Here is a 23,570-nt window from a genome sequence, read left to right on the forward strand (position 1 = left end):
AATCTCTCTTCCTGCCCCTGCCTCCTCACCCTCTGTGCCCTCTCTGCCCAGGTTGTCTGCCTGATCCTGAATTATGGGGTATTTACACTATGGCAACAAGAAAACAAGAACACCATGCACAATGACATGTTCAGTCTGTAAAGTACATGGGGAAAAACCATATGGAATGCAGGGTTGGGGAGAAATAAGGGTTCTCTGTATGTCCTCTTGCTAGGGGGAAAGCAGTATGGTACTGACAGACAGAATGTCCCAGGGTGCCTATGGCAACTAAAGGTAATGCCAAGAGAATGGAGAAGTGGAGAGTAAGGATGACACCTGCCACCTCCTAATGCTTATTGCTAAGGAGAAGGAAAAGGGTGATGAGAGCTCCTTCTGATCCAAGGGCTACAGAGGGCCTCAGCTTGGGATCACAGTCCTCTCTCTTCCACTAATTGCTCTTGATTCGCTCAAGGAGAGGACAACTGGGCAGGCTGACCTTGGTTCTACCCTTCAACCACATATGCACCAAAAGTCTGAGAGCTGAGGAGAGGATCTGAACCCATAGCTCAGGGATTCTACCTAAGCCAGTGAGAGATGGGTCATTCTTCATGTATACAAAGCTCTCAACAAGCAGCTGGTACTCTGATGCCCTTTGCCTTCCTTCCTCCTTCCCCAGAGACCAAGGGAGAAAGGAGGGGTCATGGGTCTAATTAAAGCAGGGCTGTCAGGAGGAAGCAGAGATGGAGAAAGAGAACTCTAAAGAGAGGTCCCTGCCCCAAAGGACTTCAAACTCACTCAAGCTGAAGAGCAGTATGAACCCTGGTTTATCTATCTGATAAATGGGTTAAGGCCTGGTAGGGGCCATGGAGATGCCACAGTGACATGGCAGAATCAGGCTGATGTGTCAAACAGGCGCTCGATCATGTCTGCCACCTGCTCCACGCGGTATTTGATGTACTTCTCAGGATTCTTGGTGAAGGGTACGCTGGCATACCTGCCCAGGTATAGGATAATCAAGAAGGGAAAGGGCACCTGTAGAATTCCACCCCCCACCCCCCCCAGTCTAGGATCTTAGGATTCTGTGCTGGGAATTTCCAGGTTTGGGGTTCAGCACTGTGGTGTGATCACCAAACACCCCAGGGCAGAAGGCAGGGACACTGGTTGTCCAATCCCAGCCCATCTCCCTATCCTCTTTGTTGAGGACACAGGCTGGTTGAGCTAAGGAGGGGTGAAAAGGGGTTATACCTATGCAGGAAGGCCCCGTAGTTCTCCTTGACAATGGTTTTCTGAGCCTGGCGGATCTTGTCCCTCTGCTCAGTGTCTGGGATGGCCCAGGCCTTCTGGATCTTGCAGAGCTCCTCAAGGCCATCATTGAAGCCCTTCAGGTGATATGGGGAGAGGAGTCAGCTGAGAAATGGAACAGTGACCATGTGGCAGCACCAACTGGGAAAAGAGAGGGCTGGGTCATAGCTCACCTTAAAGCGCTCCTTGATCATCTGCCGCTCCTTGTCCCGGAGCTGAGGACACAGAGAAGAGAGAAGACAGATGAACTTGTTTCACTGTACAAACAGATTATCTTCCCTGTCCTGTTTGATCACTCCCAAAATAATCATTCCTCCAACTTCCTTTCTTGGTCCAAGTTCCCATCCTGATGAAAACTCTTAGCGCCCATTACTTAGTTAGAATTTATTGCAATGAAAAAAAGGGATATATCAGGAAAGATGTCATCCTGTAATAGTCACCCAGTGCGGTTTTCCAAAGCTGAGGTCAAGGCTCTATGACAAGGTCCATTCTCTTTAACCCATTAGCCTAGAGGTCAAGGCTAATTTTCACAAGGTGAAAGAAGCCCTGGAAACTGCGATTGCGAGAGTTCACAATAGGCATCTTTTGTTCTGATCTGGTACATGCCATAGGACATGTGAAGTCCAACCAGATGTTGGCCAGATCTGCCAGAATTAGAGATTGACCAGAGTGCATCCTCAACACTGGATATCACATTGTTTTATTCTTAGGAGCAAATAATGACAGCTGATGCCCTTTAAAATGCATTAATCTTAGCATCAAACATTTCTGACAAGGGTCTGATATCCAAAATACATATAGCACTAACCCAAATACATAAGACCAGGAATCTTTCCCCTTGAGTAAGTGGTCAAGCAATACACACAATTCTCAAAAGAATAGTTGCAAATTATTGGCTTAGGAAAGGTTGTTCCAAATCACTAATGAGAAATGCAAATAAAAATTAGTGAATTTGCTTCACTCCCAGCAAACTGGTAAAGATGACAAAAGATGGGAATAGTCAATGTTGGAGGGGTTGTGGACACAGGCATACTAAAGCAATTGCTGGTGGAGTTGTAAATCAGTATAACCATTCTGGAATTTGGAGTTATACTAAGAAAGCCACTAAAATATCCACCTAGCAAAGTCCAACTGCTAGGCAGGGCCCCAGGAAGGTCAAAGACAAAAAATCCAAGATTCACTTAAGTATTTAGAGCAGCATTTTTTGTAGTAGCACAGAACCAGAAACAAAGTAATTGCTCATGAACTAGGGAATAAAGAATCAAACTGTGGTCTGTAACTGTAATGGAATATGACTGCACTGTAAGTAATGAGAAACATGATGAACAGAGAAAAGCACATGCCCTGGGTAGAGTGAGATGAGCAGGAAAATCATCTACACAAGGACAATATAAGTGGAACAAGCAAGAGAAACTAAGCCAAACAAAATGGTCACGGTGACATGTGGCCTAGAAGAGGGGGGAACCACGGGGACGGAACACTGTGTGTACAGTCAGGCTTGGCTTTCTTTCCCCCTCTTTTTTATTATTACAAGCAATAGTTCTCTGGCCAGGAAAGCTTGGAAGGCATATTTGTAAATGAAAGTGATTTTGAAGGCATACATTCAAAAGATAGCAATAAAGATTTAAAGAAACAAAAATAAATGAAAATGCACTAATCCAGACTCTAAGCATCTCTTAATGTTCCACAATGTGAGTCAAGTAAGGACTGGTATAATTCCTCTACTCAGTGGCCACACCTAGTGCTGAACTGGTCGCTCAAGCTCCCTTTCCAGAATTTTCTCTGGCAGAAAAAATCCAGTATGTCCAGACAGCCTCAATCACATGCCCATTTTACTCTCAAGCTTGGGGAAAAGGGATAAAAAAGAAATCCTTCTTTCTAAGTTTCTGCAGAGAGACAAGGTGTCATATCAACTGAACATACTCTCTGGCTTTCTGTCCTGCTTACCTTGACTCCTGGCTGGAATACAGGTAAGTTCTTTTCAGAAATGTAGTCAGTTACCTTTAGCCAGCTGGAAGACAACAGAGCAGAAATATAAGAGCAAGAGAAGGCTATGGAGACACACACTCATAGCCCTTAATCTCTTTCTTCCTCTAAACCAGGTGTGTGTGGGGAGAGGTAAGAGTAGGGGTGGACAGTAGGGAGAATGGTCTCTTCTCATTCTTTTTTTTTTAATCTTGGCACAAACAAAATCAAAAAGCAATTATGGGGGCTATTTTCCCCTTGGAATTATAAAGAACAAGGAATATAAAATTCTCAATAAATACTACAGAATATAATTCTAAATTACAGCTAATTAAAGTACAGAAATACACAAGATGGGAGAGAGAAGAAAGAGATGCGGGAAAGGGAAAGAGACCTACAGAAAAGGTAAAAGAGGAAGGAGAGACAGAATTAGGGAAGAGAATGAGATAGAGGTTCAGAAGATTCTTTGACCCACCTTTTGTCTTTGTTTCTGTGTACTGTATAAGAACTCTAATATGAACTGTGTATCAGTAAACTTTTTGTCACACTTTGTTAGTCACTTGGCCTGTAAATTATCCCAGCCCTCTAAAATGCTAATTAGTTGATTTACTTCTATTTACAGAACTACTTCAACTACTCTTATTCTTAAATAAGGTTAAGCTCTGAGTAGAACAGCCAAAGTACATTAGTCCATTTGGCTAGAGGGAAAATGATATTTCAGCATCCATGGTCAAGTATCACTCACAAAGCAGAGTGAAATAAAGCAATGACTGAGACAGGGCTGATAGGCCCCACTCCAGAGTGGCTGTAGTTCCCCACATACTGCTTTAGGACAAGAGCTGAAGAGGGAGCATAAAGAGTGATGGGAAAGGACAGCATAGAATAAGGGGATGGGATGAAGTAGGGGTAAGGGACCTGACTTGTCTGACCTGCGCTGGTACGTCTGGATCTGCTGCTCAATGTGATCTCTGTATGAGCGTTCAGCTGTCTTCTGGGTCACTGCCACCAGGTGGATGAGCTCAGACCTTTAGAGCAAAGGGGAAAAGTCCTATGAAGCCTTGTCACAACAGCCAGGTGGGAAGAGCTAAAAACAGTCTTGGGGACCCAGTTCAGAATTTAAAAGGAAAAGCCTTCAACACAGTCAGTTCTGTCCAGTAGACGATTCTCCTCCTCGTCCTTCTCCTCACTCATACATATGGTAAAGAAGGCTTCAAAAACCTTATTTAAAGGAGAAGAAAAAACTCAGGAAGATAAGGGGCTAGAGGGAGCAGACATGAGAAGCCCAGAGCCATGTAAGTAATGTCTGGGGGTGGGGGTGGTGACACACTTACTTCTCCAGGGACTTGAGGATGTAGTTGTAGTTATTGTGCAGGAAAATGGCACTTAGAGCTGGGTCCTCATACACCTTGGACTTGCTGAGCAGGTTTAGCTGTAGGTTACCGAGAACTTTACCTGCACAGAAAGGGATGGGGTCAAGCTCAGGGAGTCTGTCTAGCAGCAAGCCAGGGGAACCCCAAACCAAAGACCCACCCATGATTACCTGGCAGGGTTAGAGGCTACCATGGTCCCCCTCCCTGTCACATCTCAGACCTTGCTATTCTGAGTATCATGACCCTGGGACTTGAGGCATCAGGATTTATCTGGCTTCCTTTAGGTCTTGGAATCAGAAGTCAGGGTGCAACCCTCTTTAGAGGGGCTGGAGGAACAGGTGAAGAGTATAGAAGGGAAGACTTAGAGGCCTGTGAAGTTAAGGGCCCAGGAGCTGGCGGGAGCTGGGCAGGTCTGACAAAACACTCACAGATATAGGTGCTTAGTAGTCGCTTGCTGAATTCAGAGTTATAGCTGGTGGCAGAGGAGCTTGTCTCTGTAAAAAAAAAAAACAAAAAACCCTGGACAAGTTATCCTGATGGACAGCAGAGAACAATGCTGTCCAGATTGGCAAACAATGAGCCTGTCAGTTTACAAGGGTCAGGCAAGAACTTCAAAGGGAAGGTTCAACTCTCCCCTGCTAAGCTAGGCCCTTCATCAGGGATGATGGGGAAAAGAAATGAGCCCCAGGAACAAGTAAGCTACTACCTCCAGAGAATGTGGCAAGTGTAAATGCTGGCAAAGCAGGGATGTGAAAATACCTTCTGAGTACATCCCCTCCACTGGGCAAAGTAGGAAAGACTCACTCATCCCATTAGTCCTGGATCCCAATGGGAAAATGTGGAAACAGGTTCCTTCCTGCCTCCCCACCGTGCCTTCCTCACACCCCCCTCTTCATCCAACCCCTCCTGCAGATTTCATAAGATTCAAGGGACAGAAGAAGAGTGTGGGTTGGAAGTGGTGAGGCCACAGGCAGACTAGAAAGTAGGTACAGTTACTAGGCAGGGGAAAAACAGCAAGGCTGCTCTCAGGATGAGCTCCAACCCAACCAAAGGAAAGAAGGAAACAATATCTAGAACTTCCCCTGAAAAGAACTTCCCTCTCCAACTTCCACCCGAAACCCCCCCAAACCATCCCAAACTCTGTCCTGTTGATCAATTCAGAACTCCAATTGCCCCTACAGGGAGGAGAAAGGATGAGGAGCCAGATCCCCACTGCTTACCTCGGGGGTCTAAAGGAATATTGTATGTGTCCCCAAGGACTACGGAGTTAGAGGCAGAGCAGACAGAAAAGGGAGGCAAAGGAGAAAAAAGAGAAAACAGAAAGATGCAAAGTGCAAAAAAAAAAATAGGTTAGAAACAGCGATCTCATCCAGAAGCAAGCAGACATTTATTACCCCAAGAAAGCCTGAGCATACAGGTCAGAATGTACTTTCTTTAACCCAGGGAATAAAATGGAACTTGGCACACCTCCACTCTGAGAATAGGGGAACATCTGGGGGACACACTCACTGGGCTCTGATGACCCCCAAAAGCTTGCCCACCACCCCTGCTTCCCAAGCTCTGGGCCTGTCATGGTCTTTAGCCTGGTTCTGGCTTGGCGGACGTGGAAATAGATGCTGAGGAAGCCCAACTCCTTAGGCACTGAAACTGTCTGAAGCTCTTATAAGCAGAACAGGTGGACAAGACAGAGGGAAGAGTAAGGAGAAGAGGTGGAAAAACATGGAGGCAGGTGGGACCACATGAAACCTTCCTGAGGACATGTGATTATTATTGCTAAAAGCCAAGAAAGCTAAAGGAGCATCAGGACAGAATGTCAGAGTGGTGGAGTCAGAACAGGACACTCAGTCACACCTCCCATTTCACAATCTTCCAGGCTTTTCTGGCTTCTTAGTCTCCATTAGAATTATTTGACTGGGCCTCTCAGGATTTTTTAGACTGTAGCTACGGAGAAAACATCCCCTCCTGCCCTTTCCCTCAACCCAGAGCTGCCTAGAGATGAAAGCTCCCTGGTGGACAGAGCCTGAGGCCAAGAACAGAGGGAGGGGTGACCAGCAGGAAGGCTATGAATGAGGATTGAGAATGGTACCTTGTGAGGCTAGCATGGCACCAGCTGTTTCCTGGAAGTCTAGAAGCTGCTGGAGGAAAAGGATGGCCTAAGTGGAGAGAGAATAAATTCAGAAATAAGATTTGGATGGATAAGGGTTCAAAATCCCCACTGGCTATCCTCTCCATCCCCCTAGGCCGAGGAAGAGGGCAGTTACTGCTCCCCTCACAAGACTAACCAACATTAATACTGGCACAACCCTGCAAAGCCCAAGGCCCTGCCTACCTTGAGAAAGAAAGGTATAGGCTGCAAAGATTTGAATGACGCACTCTGTGGCTTGCCATGCAAAGGGACGCAGTTCATTTAAGGGCTGTGAGAACCATGGCTATTCATCCCCAACCCTACCAAATACTTCGGAGGCATAAAAGCAGGGCCCACCAAGCCAAATGTTCTGGATGCCCTAGGATTAGATTCAGCCTTGATGTTTCTTATAGTCCGTTCATTCCCAACCACAAGGATTATCTCAGCAGCACCTACATTGCTTGTGAGCTCGTGCACAGTGCCATCCTTGGGCATGTTGTACTCCTTGTCTGGGTCATTCTGTGGAAAGAAGGATTCCACCACTCAATTAAAAGAGTGACTGAGACCTCTTTGGACTGCTTCCCACAGCGGTTTTCTACCATGGATATCTCCCCCTGGACCCCCTGCTGGCAGACAGCAACTAGGCCTGAAGGAGCTGGGAAAGTCCACCCCAATTCCTTGAGCTGGGGCCCTGAAGCCACAACAAAAATAAAGGGCAGGGAAATGTTAGACAAGTACTTCCTAGCCCCCAAAGGGATTAGGAAGCCAGTCCTGAGAAAAAAAGGAAAGCATGTGGTAATATGTTCCAAACTGGCAGCACAGAACCCCATCTCCTTCTGCCTTCATTTAATTCTGCAGGCATATCTCTCCTTCAACTCTGAACTCAGTTGAACTGTCTCCATCTGAATGTCCTCCATAAGGACATTCAGATATCCTTAGCCAACTCCCCACTCATGGCTTCGACCCTGGTTGAGAAGAAAAAGTACCTTGATGTTATCAGCAAAGTCCTCCAGGGCTTTGGCACCAGTGGTCTCCATGGAGGTAATGAGTCCTGGCAGCTTGTTCTTCGTGCTGGCAGCTGTGCCCTATGGGGAAACTCTGGACAATCAGAAAGAGCTCACTGCCCTCCTGCAGCTGAGCATGTCTCTTTCCCTTCTCTGGAGGCCTGGCTAGGCAGGAGACTCCCAGTTCTACCCTTATTTCCTCTGGGCTGGGATGGCATATGCACTTTGCCCTTCTGCACTGATAACAGGCTACCTGCTCCCACCTGCCCAGGGCCATGCAGAAGATGGGTGGGGGCTGGTCCCTAGTGGGGAATGACAGAATGGCAAGAATGCTAGATTTAGAATAAGAAGACCTGGGTTCAAATCCTAGTTTTGTCACTCAAGTAGTGGTATGACCTTGGACAAATTAACCACTCTGAGCCCCTCCCCCAAATCATCCTGCATCATCTTGTTTGCATGTGGTTGTTTTCATGGCATGTTTCCCATTAGACCAGGAGTTCCTCAAGAGCTTTTTGCTTATCCTTGTCTCCTCAGATTAGCACACAGTAGGCACTTAATATATGTTTGCTGACTTGGCTTATAGAATTATACAGAGAAGGCTTAAGGAAAAAGAAATATGGGCAAGGCAAAGCTGAGGCTGAGTGTAACATCCCCGCCTTCCTTGCTTCCCCCGCATAATCATCTCCTTGCCACATACCTGCAGTACTTGATCAAACTCGGGCTTGGTTTGTTTAAGGTGCCGTAGGATGGGGAAGACTGTGAGCACAGCTGAGTAGTCATGTCGGATGATGGCCTTCCGAGCAACTGACACAATGTTCTCCCCCTCCATCATTAGTCCATCCAATGCATCCTAAGAGGAGGGGGCCAGAAGGAGGTAATTCAGTAGGATTCCCTGGAGAAAGACAGGCCTCCAGGTGAGAAGGAGATGATGGGTAAAGTGGGAGGTGGGGTATATCTTCTCAGGGAGTGGGGCTGGGGGCCATACTTTTAAGATATAGAAAGTACAGAATTCAACACAGGTTCTCTGAGGGCTCAATGATGGCTCAAGTAAAAAGGGCTATGAAAAACAACCCCAGAAGATCTAGACATGGCTCTGACTGTAAGCAGGTATGAATGAGACTGGTGAGCAGGGGCCCAGATAATTCATGTAGAAGCAAAGCTAGGACCTGGATAAGGGAGTCAAACGTCTTTTTTTGATGATGCTCAGGGATGATATCCGTCAGCAACTGGTACTCGCTCTGTGCCAACTTGACAAAGGCACTGACGCAGTGGATGTAGGCATCAATTTCCATATCCAGCATATCATCCCTCCCTGTGGGGATAGTGTGACCTGAGTCACTGGTTTGGGGAGCAACTTCACTCCCAGCCCAGTGTTCCACTCTGGAGTGAGTTACCCCCCTGGCTTCTGCCTGCTGCCCAGACCAGCAACGTGGAAAAGTAGAATTAGCTTGTCCCTATATCTGGAAAATGTGTAGGTGCTGGGTGTAAAGGAACAAAAAGAAAATGGGGAGCCTATTCTCTAGCCTGTTAATTATGACCACAGAATGAAGTGTGTATACCTAAAACATATACATCCCTTAAAGGTGCAGGAAGGAAGAGATCCCTCAATCTCTTTTCTCAGAAAGGCTAGGCCAGGTCCTACCCACCTGCCAAGTGCTAAGGTTCATGAGTGGTCTTGGCCAGGAGGAAGCCCTAGAATATAGTAGGGTGCAACATTCACTATAGGAGAATTGAACACAGCTTCTTTTTCCTCCTGAAGAAATGGTATTTCCTTCCATAGGCTGATCCCCACATAGCATAGTTACCAATAGAACAAGCTTCAGGGAGAGCCCTGGCATGGCTCCCCTCAGCAACACTACCGGAAGGAATGGAGACAGAGGCAAACATGTTGCCCCAGTGAGCCAAGCAGCCTGGTGGCCAAAACCTGAGAAAACACATTAGCTCTGCCCTTCATCCAAATACGATGGAGAGCGAGGGAGCCCTTGAAGCCAGCACCCCAAGGGAGAAGAGAAGGGGTCTCAATATCAGCAGCCAGCCTGGCAGAAGCCCTGGGCACTAAGCCTGAGAGAGGGAGGCAGAAGTGCACAGGATTCAGAGTTGGGCTGCTGCCAGAGCCAAGGGGCTATGGTCAGGTGGAGAGCAGCTGTCATCCCACTCTCTTCCTGCTGCCTAGCCTCCCTGCAGCTCTGGCTTCTTCTCCATCTCCATCTGGTCACTGAGATGTATCTTTCCACTCTCCTGAGGCAGCAGTACCCTCATCTGGAGGATGGCAAACAAGAACTACAGCCAAAGAGAGATGATAATGCAGGATAGTGGCCAACGAAAGCCAAGGGGTCCAGTCGAGAAGTTGGCCCCATAGTGGGAGATGCTGCAAAGGAAGCCATTGGCAGCTGGTTATGGGGTTATGCCACAGTACTCACCAGCCAGTGGCCCGTGCTTGTCGTTCAGGGCCTCGGACAGATGCTTAACTCGGAAATCATGCTCGTGACCTAGCGAGATGTTGGCCGCACAAACACAAGCAGCGGTTTATCCAGGGGACTGAGTGGGCTGTTTCTTAGGGGTGGGAACCCCTCAGTCTCCAGCAGAGCAACATTTCATAGGGGGACAGGGAATAGGGAGACTTGGGAGAAGGCTCTAAGCCCCTCCGATGTCTCAAATTGCCATTGGAACAGCCTTTTCAACTCTGACCAGCAGTGCCCCAGGGAATCCCCTCTAACAGTTACATCTTTCCCATTTCACTCCTAGCCTGGAGGCTAAGAGGGAAAATCCAAGCATGAGAAAAAAGGGGATTAGAGAAGCTGGAGGTATTCTAACACTCAGAGTTTAAGGGAGCTTCATCATCTCTAACCCCAAGGCCTTTACAAACAGAGTGAGAGAAAACTCCACTATCCAATAACGTTGCTGCTAGTTTGAACAGGCACAAAAGCCTTCTTGGTGCCTCCTTGGCAGAAGTGCCTCCACTTTTTGGGACAGAGTCAATTCTGCTAAGACCAGCTAACCAGGTGGAAGTGGGGAGAAAAGCCCTGTCCAGTGAACTGGTCACATTCATCTTCATTTCCCATTCACTTCCCAAAGGGGTCTGGGGTAGTTGAGTCCTGCATTGTCAATCTGAATGTGAAAGGGCTGCTCCACTGGCAGAAAACTTTTTCTTGAGTTCAAACAGAAGGAAACAGGAACAGACAAGGAGGGAAGGGGCAGGGTGTCCTCCGGGAGGGCAGAGCTGCCGTCAGCCAGACAGGGCTAGACCAAGCAACAGGGAAAATGCCACCATGCCAGCTGAAGCCAGTGTAATGCCAGTACACTGCAATTCCCACCCATGTTCCTCTCTCACAGCTACAGAAAGAAGAGTTACCCCCACAGCCCAGGGAAGGGTTGGGGACCCCAGAATGGTCGGAGGCTCTGCCCTACCAAATGCACAGGATACACAGTCAAGGAGTGGGTAGAAAGGAGATGGAAATACAGGGTGATTACCTTCCAGAGGAATGAGGTTAGAACCCCCCTTTTTCCCATCTAGACCATGCTGAGAATACTGTTTCAGAAGGTTCTGAGCCTTACGAATCGTCCCTGTCACCAGAGCCATACAGAGAGGAGACAAGAAGACCTAGGAAATGAGTGAGAGAAAACAGCAGCAGCCCTCCACCAGTCCCAAAGGCCCACAACACCCAGCTTGACAACAGTAAGCATGCCCAGAGTGTCCCTGCCACTTTCCAGGGTGGCACCTGTAGCTTAGGGTGTGAGATAAGGGAAAGGAAACACTCTGTCCCAAAGTCAAGTCCCTGGAGTCTTAGGAGCAGATATTATTTAAAGTGTTCCTTGATCCCAGATCCTCTTGAAACTGGGTAAATCTTAGGAAGTAGAACAGGTAAGGGAGAGGATCTAGGCAGAGTTCCATCACAAGAGGCAGAGAACAAGATGCCACTCACTGTGTGGCACTTTAACCAGAACAGGCATGGTGCCTGGAAGAGAAGTGCTACCCTCCTGCCTGCCCACAGCAGAGAGGCCGTTTGCTTGATCTCCCAGAGGAGGCCCTCCTGAAGATCCAGGAGCAGGCTCTACTTGAAGCCAGCAGACACATGGCTTAATCCCCACACTCTGGAGAGGGTTCTGTGAGCATGCTCAGTGCTAGTCCTCAAGATTCAAACAGAAAAAGGGAAGCAGAATCTAGGAGTTAGTGAAAAGGGTCCAAGCAACCTTGGGAGAGGGAAGCCCAAGGTTGAAGGCAGAGAGGCCCAAAGGCCAATCTAACACTGGCAATGGGCTTCCCGGGAGCAGCAAGTCACTGAAACTGCCCAAAGGAACTTGGAAAAAACCTGAAAGCCAAGAACGAATCAAACAGAAGCCACAACATGGGAAATAGAGAAAGGACTGAGAAATGGGGTACACATTCTTGGCATGGGAGGAAAAAAAAACAACAGTTAGTGTCAAGTTAAAACAACACAAACAATATCATGAAGCCAGGAGTTTCCTGAGTCAGACATTGCTGTGAGAACACGACACTCCAAAAAGAAAACTTTGGAAAAGTCAAATAAAATGTTTAAATGAACAAAGCACACTGATGAACACAACGTGTATATGAGTAGGTGGGGAAGGAGAAAGGCTCAATTCCTATGTCTTCGACATTTTTCTTCTTTCTCCCCTAGGGACTCCTGTTCCTCCCTCCAAACCCCGACACCCTCTGGAATCAAAATGCTCTGTCCAGCAGACTCCGAGGTACTGGCCACTCCCCGCTTTCGGGGTTTTAAGCAGCTCTGCTCTTCCTTGAATCTCAGCAATACACTTAGTTATTAAAAGATGAACTCTGCTGCCCATGCTCAGCATCTCTTGCCTTTGCCCCATCCTTCTCCCAAACAGCCATGCTAATGAGCCAATAAGAATCAAGTCTAGTATCCACAAGCAAAAGAACCATTTGGGAAATTAACTGATACATCAGCATGGACCAGGAAACCAGGACCTTATTAGAGCATCCATCAAGTCTATCAGGGCTACATAAGAACATCAGGCCAGTTCCTTGTTCCAGCTCCTCTTAAGCTGGGCATACAGTTAGATCCACAAGTGGTGGTGTCAGTGATTGTTCTGTCTCATGACCTCCTTAGTTCCCCTCCTCATAGGTTAGAACACCTGAGGTTGGCTCTTGGCTCCTAGGCATTATCTGGAGTTTCTCCTCTCATGTTTACAAGCCAAGGGCAGGTAATGTTCTCACTCTGGCAATGGGTTCAGGTCACTACTTCCTGAGAGAGTCTGTCTCCAAGAAGGATGGAGAGCTGTCCACAATCAGCAAAATCAGGGTTCTAAGGGTCTGGCAAAGAATGCAAGAGCAAAATACACTGGGGGGATGGGGGGAGACAGATGGAGGACACAAGTGACACAAAAGGCTGAGATTTTATACCCCCCAACTAAGTACATCTTTGTGGGGAAAAGAATGGAGATGTGACCTCTGCCTGAGACACTTGATTCAATGCCGTCAGAGACATGGCTGCAATATGCCATTGGTACGCTGCTTTACTGTTTGCAGCAGGCACCCTGAGGGGGTTGGCCTGGGACAGTTATATGGGAAACAGGGTACCAAGCTGCAGTTTCCTAATTCTTCAGGTCAGTTCTAGGGCACAAATCCTGGGCGTTGCCTTGAGTCAGTTTACTTAGTTCAGACTCAGCAGCATGACACTATCAAGTGTGAGAACTCACACTCAGTATGGAGATAAGGTTGAAGATAAGCCATGAGACTGAAGGCTGAGTTGACGTTTTGGGTTAATCAACAAACTCTGCACAAACACAAAGCTGTTGTGAAGGTAGCATTTTATAAAACCTGAAGTATTACATAAATGGGAGGTATTGCTGTCTCTCCATAATCTATTATTGTGGGAATGGTAAGAGAGACTCTTTGGGATTGCTAGGGGGCAATGTGACCTTCTGGAGTAGTTAGTAGGGCCAGGAAATACAGAAGTCTGGCTCCCTGGGCCCTGATGGTACAGAAGAATCCTCGTTCTGAAATATCCCAGCCCCACTTTGGACTGTGTTGAACAGCCTCTCACTCAAAGAAAAGTTTCCTGTGTCAGAAACGACAAGGCCTAGCAAGCTGTGGCTAACACACAGAAGCACTGATTCCCTGGAGACTGGAATGTAGACTGCCTGGGACACAGGAATGATAAGGAGAAAACGGAGGAAAAAAAACCCAAAAGAGTAAACTGATCACCTAAGATACCAGCAACTCCATGTGCTAGTCTTTACCCTAACTATCTTCCCCCAGAATAGCTCAGGACCCAGGACTGACACTGAAATGAAACCCAAAAGTTAAACCTACTCCCTCTCCAAGGACCTCAGGATGCTCTGTTCCCAAGAGCATGTCCATAGAGCAATAGCTCCACAGATGTCCAGAGAGAAATGTCCAGCTCTAGAAATGAAAATGTCGCTAAAAACACCAAGCAGACAATGGTTGAAGAGAGAACGAGGAAGATGGCCCATAACTAACATTATGTTCCACTCTCTTCAGAGTTCCTAGGACTCTCTAGATTCCCAGAGATCTTCTGACTTCCCCACTGAAGAAGTCTTATGTAAAATCAAATATTTCTGTGGGAGGGAGTAGGTGGCTCTAATCCTTTTGCTCCTTTTCCACAGGTACCTAGGACCCAACACAAAGACAATCTCCCTAGGGTTGTCATAGCAGCTAAGTCACCTCTACTAGCCAGCAATATTTCAGAAGGAATTCCTATCCCAGTAGAGTAGGGAAACTGAGGCCTTGTCCTGTTAGATGAGTCACAACAGGGGCTCACCTGGTCGTTTGACTGGTTTTTTGGTGGGTGTATCTTTCCTCTTATTGGGAATAGCAGGGGAGTAGGGAACACCAGAAGAGGAGCTGCTTTTCCGAAAGTGTTCTTTCAGGCCCTTGATTGAGCGGTCCAGCTGACTGGAACGGATCTGATAGTAAACATTCATGAAATCTGAGGAGAGACAAAGCAAACAGAGGCATCGTCTTTAGGGATCCTTTCAGGGTTTTTTTCAAACGGTATCTTCTTGTCTTTCTGGCCAGATGGTTAAATCTCTCAAGGCCAATCTGTTGCCATCTGCTTCTCTGAGGGCTCACACAACCCCAAGTACAGCCCTGGTGACTTCAGCCCCCCCAATGCAGAAGGCTCTGCAGCATCTCGAGTCTACAGGCAGGGTCTGGACAGGCTCACTCACCTTGGTTCCTCCCATATTCCACCAGCCAGCGGGAAATTCGAATCACGTCATGGAGCACACTCTCAGAGAGGTGCTCCAGGGTCATGTCATCCTGACCCTCCATATCATCTTCCCCACCGATCAGGTCCAGAATGAGCACAGGGGAAACAACCTTACTGTGCCGAGTCATCAAACTTCGGAACTCGGATTCTAGGGACTCCTTTCCACGCTCAAAAAGGAACTTCTACAGGAAAGAGAATATATAATCCCCTATGGGTAAAGTCAGCTACCCTTGCTTTTACATTGAGGCCTTCACATAGGCCATTTATATTCTTTCCCCATTACTCTGCAAATTCAAGTCTCTCCCCTTCCTCTCACACTCACTACAGAGAGCTTCAAACTGACTCAGATACCCCCACATCCAACCAGCCCAGATGACTCTTTCCTCTTTCACGGCTCCTCAGAGTTTCCATTCACATATAAAAGTCAGACACAGCAGGGACTCAATGATATTCTTACTGTCTGGAGGTCAGATTTCTGTATTTCTTGCCCCTACTAACTACTCCAGAAGGTCAAATTGCTCCCTAGCAATCTGAAAGAGTCCCTTTTACCATTCCTATGGCAATAGATTTTGGAGAGACAGCAATATCTCCCACTTATATAGTACTTTAAGTTTTATAAAATACTATCTCACATTGTTGTAGGGTTTGTTGGTTAGCCCAAAACTTCAACCCAGCCTTCTATCTCATTTCTTATCTTCACCCTATGTTGTTTTATTCATATTCTCACAAATGGATTTTCCTGGGAAGCCCCTTAAGAGCAGGGACCAAATCTCCTGGTTTTAGGAGATGCTTTTTCTACCTCTCTACCATAACTACTACTGTAATATCTTAGTATCAGTATTGACAAAATCCTAAAAGATCTAGCGGAAGCTCCTCTTGACAGTGGTGTTAAACTCAAATAGAACTGGGATCCTGTGGCCATGTATCACTCAGAAAAACTACCTATCAGCATCACCTGTTTTCTATTGTATTTTTATTTATTTTGCTAAACATTTCCCAACTACATTTTAATCTGAGTTTTGCGTTTTTTTTTGTAGAGCTGAGTTTGATAGCTCTGCTCTACAGCATACACAAAGACTTTACAGAAGGATGAAAAGACCCTAGGTTCAGAGCCAGAAAGGACCCCAGAGATTCATGGCTAAAATTAGGAGCGGGGGAGTGTCTGTTACTTGGATAAGAAAAAAAATATTTTTTTCCACTACCTTCTAAGGAAAATTTAGCAATTCCTCCAATTATAAATGGCAACAAACCATTGCAAGAAGGGGTCTTCTAGGCTTCATGAGAATAGAAGAGCCTATGATAACTAAAAAAAGTTAAGAACCCTTGATCTAGTCCAAATCTCCCTTCATTTGATTAATAAACTGAATAACAGACTGAAAAGTTAAACGACCAGATCAAAGTCAAACAGATAGAAAATAACAAAGCCAAGATTAGAACTCAGGTCTCCTGAGTTCAAATCCATATTCTTTCAGGGACAAAAATCACTCAGAAGACATGGCATTGTTGTGATCTGTATCCCTGATAAAACAAGGGAAGGAAGCTCCATCTGCCCGACACCAACCTAAGTACAAGACCATACATTGTGATCAAAATACATTCTTGACTAACATTTTAAATTTTGATTTACTTCTGTATCTGATCCTAATTTCTCATGAAGGAATTTCCTGTTTGGGAAAAGAAGATACAGTTCCCTAGTTCCAGCTTTTCAGTCTATCGCATTTTTTTTAAGAAAAAAAATGACATAGGTGGGGGGAGGAATCAACACTGAGGAAAATATGGATATATCTAAATAGCAAAGTAAGCAGTTCGGCAACAAGGCCAGGTCACACATTCTGCAATTCCTAATTAGGGGTTTTAAGGTCTTCCTTGAATATGCTATATTCTGGCTCATACCTTCTCTCTGTACTGCTCTGACTTTAAAACTATTCACTATCTCAGCAACAAACTCATCCTTATCAGTTTCTGGGCTTTTGCTCAGCACTGAGCACAGGACCTAGCATGTTGCTGGTATCAATGAACACATGTTGAATGCATATTGACAACATTTACAGGTAGCACAGTGTAGTGGATAGACTGATGCATTTGGAGTCAGGAAAATCTGGGTTCAAGTGCTACCTTAGGCACTTACTAGCTTTATGACTTTAGGTAAGTCATTTGGGCCTCAATTTCCTCACCTGTAAAATGAAGGGATGGACTAACTGACCTTGAAGTTACTTTGTGCTACTATGATGCTCTATTAATCACTGCTTTCTAAAATACCATTTCCACTCTTTTCTACAATCTTTACTTTCTTCAAATCAGGTCCTCCAGGAAATGTTTCCAAATCCATTCCAGCCTAGTTCTGGGTCACACCAATCATTCTGCACTTGGGTATAACCTGGCACACCTAAATTAGTGACAGACAGGTCCAAATGTTGGTAATTATGCTGGTTCTGGACAGGAATGGCTGGGCATGGCTCACTAGATACTTCATATTTAACCCTTGAAAGCAAGAACTATTTCTTCTCTTGTTTCTTGATCAATACTAGTGAACTGAGCAGAGAGAAGCCCTCTTACCACACGGTTCAGCTCTGGGCTGTCAGGATTGTTGTCCTGAAAGTACTCCACTGCTTTCTGGATTTTGGCCATACATCCCAGGTACTCCTCTAGTCTTCCTGTGGGGCTATAAAAGAAAACCACCCTGGTCAGCTGGGGAGGGTAATTGTGGACACCTTGTAACACTCAGCAGTCCTGATACTGTGGCAAACCAGGGAAGGACTGTGCTCTGCTGGGATTAAGAGAAAAGGGATTCAAGATGTCATGTTCTGAGAAGGGATTCAATATTGTAAATATCCCCATCACATGGCCCAGATTCTCTGGTCCAAATAGGAATAATGGTGCAGAAAGCTGGGCTTGGCTCACCCTTCCCTAATTATCTTCTCCGTGTCACTGGCCACATGGTAATAACTGATGACATGGTCTAGACAGGATAGGGTCTTCTCCACATTCTCCTGTAATCGCTGCAGGTTCTCTGTTTGCTTATGCACAGGGATGATGGAGTTCTCTAGCTTCATAAGTCGGCTCTCAAAAGATGACAGGATAGAAACCTGCAGGAAAGGAGGAAACTTTTAGACTGATCATGGCTTATAGTGCTTTAAAGTTTATACAGCACTTTCCTCACAACAACCCCAGGAGGCTGGCAATACAAGTATTAGGAAACTGGCTTAAGTTAGACCACTGGCAGTAAGATAATGATCTAGGGGGGAAAAAGCTGAATTTGGAACCATAAAATTTAAGTTTGAAACCAACTTTCTACGACCTTGGACAAATGACCTACTTCACTTTTCTATAAAATGAGGGAACTGGACTCGATGATCTGTAAGATCTCCTCTAGTTCTAAATCCTCTGTAGTTTTTAAGGCTCTCTGACAGTTTCCTCTCCCTAATTTAAGAGCTCTATTTCTTTCTTTTTTACCTACAGCCTCTGCTCTATAAAAGCAAGCCCAACTCCTTTATGTGTTCTTTATTCTCTTTAAGCACCTGCACAAGCTGTTTCCTATTCCTAGAATAACTTCTCCTGCATCCTTTAAAATCATTTTAATTTCCTCTCCTCTATGAGGCCTGTTTGGATTGAATACAAGGTTGCACATAAAACATTTGCTCCAGATGTCCTGACAATCTTTCAAAACCTACTCTTTGCTTCTATCTACATGAAATATATATGTCTGTCTGTATGTACACAAGAATAAGTCAAGTCAGTCAGTCAATAAACATTTATACTATAAGTGGCAGGCAAGGGGAAGATCAAGGTGTGGGAACTCCCTCTACCAATACAGATCAGCATCTTTTCTGCAACTTAGAGAGTTGTCTAGAATAGGGCTTCATAGAGAGTTATTTAGAATAGGGCTTCTCAAACTTTTTCCACTTGGGACCCCTTTTCATGTTTTGGCAGTGTTCCTTGGTGTATGGCCTGAGAGCATGTACAGTGTAACCTGTGCATGCTTTGTGTTCAGAACCAAGGCTGAAGTGAAGCTGCAAGAAGCAACATGGGCAAGTACTGCCAGAAAACACCTGGCATTCATTACTTGGTTGATTTTTAATTAGTTTTTGATTGTTTCGCTGTTTACTGTTGCCAACATTTTCAAAGCCCCACTGTTGTGACCCACAATTTAAGAAGTGATGGTCTAGAACACTGACAGGTTGAGTGACTTGCAATGTATGACAGGTCTTCTCAGTTTCAAGACCAGTTTTCTATCCATCAAATTCCACTGCCTCTTGTTATATATGTGTATGGCTATTATAAATAACTACATGCACACAGATATTCCTTCACAAAAGCTCTGCTTCAGTGCCTCATCATGTTGTAGTGGGAATCGTGAAGTCTGTTAGAAAGAAAAGCAAACTCTGGTAGGTTCCACACTGAGACACTGAATCGGTGACAAAATGTCATCTGAGAACCAGTCTAGTTAAGTTCAAAGAAACTCACCACCAAATGTTTGGTTATTAGAAGATGAAGTTTTTTGGCCCCAGCAACTCACGAAACCGCACGAGGGGATGTAGAAGTTTTGATGTGCACAGGTGGAGAGATTACTCACACTGATGAAAGTAATGTCTCTATTTTGGTTTCTCTGCCCTCATCCTAGTCACCCAAGTATGGACCTTTGGAGTTATCCTAAACTTTTCCCTCTCTCTCTTCCCCACAAACTTCAATCAGTTGCCTAGTCCTGTTGATTCCACCTTCAAAATGTGGAATCTTCTTTCCATTCACACTTTCACCCCAGTTCAGGCTCTCATCATTTGCTAGAACTATTATTGTAATAACTTCCTAACCGGTTTCCTAACTTCTAGTCTCTCATCTCCAATCCTTCAACAGAGTTGCCAAAATAATCCTTCTAAAGAACAGGTACATCTATGTCCTTCCCCAGCTCAAATATCTTCAGTGGCTCCCTACTGTCTCTAAAATAAAGTACAATTTTCTAAAATTTAAAATTTTCCATAGTCTATCTCTTACCTAACTTTGTAACTTCAATTCATATTATTCCCCTTCACACATTTGCATTCTTAGCATGCTACACTGTTTCTGTACACAGCAAGTGCTTACTAAGTGCATTACCTATCTTAATTAGGTATTCCATATTTTGTCTCCATGCATTTGCACAAACTATACTCCATATCTAGTATATACTTCCTATTCAATTCTGCCTTTCAAAATTCTTATCTTCCCTCAAGGATCCACTCAGTGCCTTTTCCCTCTATGAAGCTTCTTTTCACTTCCCCAATTGTTAGCACATAGTCTCTTCAAATTATCTTATCTACACATATTTATCATTTCTATCATTTTTTTTTAAGGTTATACATGTGGCTCATTTCTTACAGCCACTTGGTGGCTTCTTGAAGGAAGGCAGTTTCTCTTTGTTTTTGTATCTCCACTACCTAACAGAGTGCCTTGTACACAATGAGTGCTTAATAAATGTCTAAACTGAAATTTGGAAGTATAAAGGCACATAGTTATTGCTTTCCATACATATTGTACCTTTATTACCATCCTGGTGCTTAATGTACCTGTACACGATCACAGTTAAATCTACTCCTTTGTGCTCATCTAATCTCCTTTTCAGAAAATAAGCTTAGAAACCACCTCTTCTATATTCCACAGAGCCTGTACACAGTGTAACATGCAGGTGGATGCCCAATCAGTATTTATTTGGGGTACCTGACAAGGAACTAGTAAGGCAAACATGACATAAGAAGAGTAACCAGCTTCTGGGTCCTAACTCAAGAGAGGCAGCGGGGGCAGAGCTGGGTAGACCGAAAACCCTGCAATCAGCCCGTGGCCCACAGAACCGAACATGAGGGGAACATCACAGAATCGGAGAAGGATACAATCATCCGGAGCACAGAGAGCCAAAACCGACAAGGGCCTTAGGGATCAATGAGTCCGACCCCCTCGGGTTACCGACGGGGAAACTGCGGCCACACAACACCCACCAGGTTCTCTGCAATCACGCACACTCTACTTTCTCCTATCTGTGTTTGTCTGCACGACGGGTCTCCCGTTGGGTCGTAGAAGGGCAGGCACTGCCTCCGGCCTGTCTGCGTCCCCCGCGGTTAGCGACGCGCCGAGCACCGAGGAGGCGCTCCATAAAGGCCTGCCGGGTGACAGGGCAGGGTCGGGGGCCGTGCCCCACACTCACCATGTTCTTGGTGAGCTGGTCGCTCTTCTCCAGGCTGTCTCGGATGAAGGAGAGCGTCTCCTCCTCCTGGGGGATGGACGGATGGATGATAGAGGAGGGCGGCGTTAGTCACCCCGTGGGGTGGGCCGGAGAGGGGGCGATTCCGCCGCCCCGCCGGCCGCGGGTCCCATCCCCTTCCTTCTCCCCACCTCCGCGCCCCCCAAGCCCTCCTCCATCTCCCAAGCAGTCCTTCCCCTTCCCGTCGCCTCGGCCTCACCTGCTTCAATTTGTCCTCTATCTCCCGCCGCCGCACGGACGCCTCCTGTGGAGGAATCATAGCCGCTCCGAGCGGGACCGGCCTAGGGAACCCGCGACCCCCTCCGGCCTGCGGCCCTCACTCCATCGGCCCTTTCCGGAGCGGCCCTCTTCGGCCACCGTCTCCGGCACACCCACTTCCGTCTGCTGCGGGCCTACCCACTCTCGGAGATGGAGCTAGGACGGCGCATGCGCACACTCCTCCTCTCTTTCTCCCCCAACCCCCCCACCCCCGCCTCGCTGAGATGGAGCATGCGCACAAAATTCTCGCTCCTGGGCAAATCACTGCTGGGCGTGACAAGTGTATCTCCTAGGAAGTGGTTTCCTCTAGCAGGGAAGCCTTCTTTCGAAGGGAAAAACATCATTGCGTAAAATAAAGTTTTTATGTCCAAGATCTCTTGGGAACTAACACAAATCAGTGTAGACAGCGGGGGTCACGGGGGCAGCCAGAGTTTGGCAGAGGAGGACTTGCCTCCTCCCAACAGAAAGGGGCGGGGCAATCTCCGCTTTTGTCTCCGCCTCCGCCCTGGGGGCTCGGCTGGGGGGCGGAGCCTTCCCCTTTCCCCAGGTGTGGGTCCAGGTGCTTCTGAAGGTGGGCCGCTTGAGTTATTAGTGAACCCGTCTGCTGCAGGCGCTGACTAGCAGAAGCAAAACCAGTCTTGATCCAGTTTACACTCGTCTTTGGGAAGTTCGCTTTTAAAATACAGATTGTTAATAAAAAGCCTGAAGTTCACCAAGAGAGGCGGCTCTGGTCACCAGACCAAAGAAGTTCCGTTTATAAAAATCTATGTGTCATCAAAGAATCTTTGATTTATTTAAAAAATGTATTCAGGTGGCTGCTAGTCCTCTCCTTTATACTCCTTTATACACCAATATACAGACAGTGCAATACAGAGCTTTAATGATGGAGCACAGGCCTTAAGTAAAGAGAAAGGAAATCAGAATAAGGAAGAAATTTTAAAAGAATGGCAGTATTTATTACGTATCTCTATTTTTTACAGTGCCTCTTAGCATAGCTAGCACAAGGAGACAGAGTTGAGGAGAGGAAATTTAAACCTTTTGGCAATTTTACACAGGACTTTTTAGCTGTCTGGGTGCCTCCCTCCTCTAGCCTTTTAGCACCCATCCTAAGAGTCCTCTTGATCTGGGGAGTGGAGGGAGAATGTCAACATCTCCACTAATGGTCCTGCTCAGATCTTTAAAGTCCCCTTTGGAGACCAGTTTCAGCATCCCTGTTCAGCATTTTGTTTTTGTTCAATCATGGTTTTTTGGTTTTTGTGTTGTTGGTTTTTGTTTGTTTGCTCTTTATGACTCCATTTGGGGTTTTCTTGGCAATGACAGTGATTTGCCATTTCCTTTTCCAGCTCATTTTACAGAGGAGGAAACTGAGGCAAACAGGGTTAAGTGACTTGCCCCGGGGCAAACAGCTAGTGTCTAAGGCAGGATTTGAACTCAGGTCCTCCTGACTCCAGGGCCAACATTTTATCCACTTTACCAACTAGGTACTCAAAATTGTTATTTGGTAGTTTTCAGGTCAGCATAACCCTGTCCAATTCAAACATATGGAAGACCTCCCCAAACTCTTCACAAGTTGGGAAGGAAACTGTCTCTATGAAACACTGAAACTGAGGGACTGTGGAAAGAGAGGTGTTCTAATACATACAGAGCCTTGAATTGGTCCAACCTTTCTGTTGGTATAGAATACAGTGTTTAGAATGCAAACTTTTTGAGAACAGGAACTGTTTCACTTTTGTCTTTTTTAACCTTAGCCCTTAGCACTGCATCTGGTACTTAGTAACCACTTAATGAATATTTGATTTATTGATTATGCTTTTAAAAAAGTGATGAAAATCAGCATGCCCCTTAACCTAGAGATCTCTTTGTTAGGTGTATAGCTCAGGGAAGTCAATGACAGAAAGAGGGATCCCATAGATGCCAAAATATTCATAGCAGCACTTTTTGTAGTATTGAACGTAGCCCTGGGGTCATGGACACCTAGCCCAGTTATCCCTGCTACAGAGACAAGAGACTCAAGCAGATGTTCCCCAAGAGTTCACCAACTGCTGAGGTTTTTTGAACTTGGCTTTATAGGACTTTATATGTTATAGAATTTTGGGGAAAAAAAGCTGGAAGAAGAGTTTG

At 46.0% G+C, this 23,570-nt stretch overlaps 1 protein-coding gene across 9 annotated transcripts; it reads right to left on the bottom strand.

Moving 5' to 3' along the window:
* Nucleotides 1–780: 780 nt before the first annotated feature.
* Nucleotides 781–21,633, bottom strand: EXOC7 (exocyst complex component 7). 9 transcript variants are annotated; one of them, XM_072645771.1, is made up of 21 exons: nt 21,391–21,610; nt 21,135–21,200; nt 17,864–18,048; nt 17,519–17,624; nt 14,922–15,144; nt 14,513–14,680; nt 11,217–11,309; nt 10,166–10,234; nt 8,912–9,057; nt 8,443–8,595; nt 7,728–7,826; nt 7,198–7,260; nt 6,703–6,769; nt 5,837–5,875; nt 5,045–5,110; nt 4,578–4,698; nt 4,176–4,271; nt 3,229–3,292; nt 1,455–1,496; nt 1,225–1,358; nt 781–973 (listed from the first exon to the last, which is right to left on the bottom strand). In XM_072645771.1, the coding sequence occupies exons 1-21, from the start codon at nt 21,448–21,450 to the stop codon at nt 871–873; spliced, it is 2,163 nt and encodes a 720-aa protein (XP_072501872.1). In that variant the 5' UTR covers nt 21,451–21,610; the 3' UTR covers nt 781–870. The 9 variants fall into 9 exon arrangements, 8 of the variants coding, with proteins under 8 accessions (XP_072501872.1, XP_072501875.1, XP_072501874.1 ...); XR_011975101.1 differs by lacking the exon at nt 1,455–1,496 and having other exon boundaries at nt 1,225–1,422; XM_072645774.1 differs by lacking the exon at nt 11,217–11,309.
* Between the last annotated feature and the right edge of the window lie 1,937 nt (nt 21,634–23,570).

Source organism: Notamacropus eugenii, chromosome 2 (genome assembly GCF_028372415.1).
Source record: "Notamacropus eugenii isolate mMacEug1 chromosome 2, mMacEug1.pri_v2, whole genome shotgun sequence".
Lineage (NCBI taxonomy): Eukaryota > Metazoa > Chordata > Mammalia > Diprotodontia > Macropodidae > Notamacropus > Notamacropus eugenii.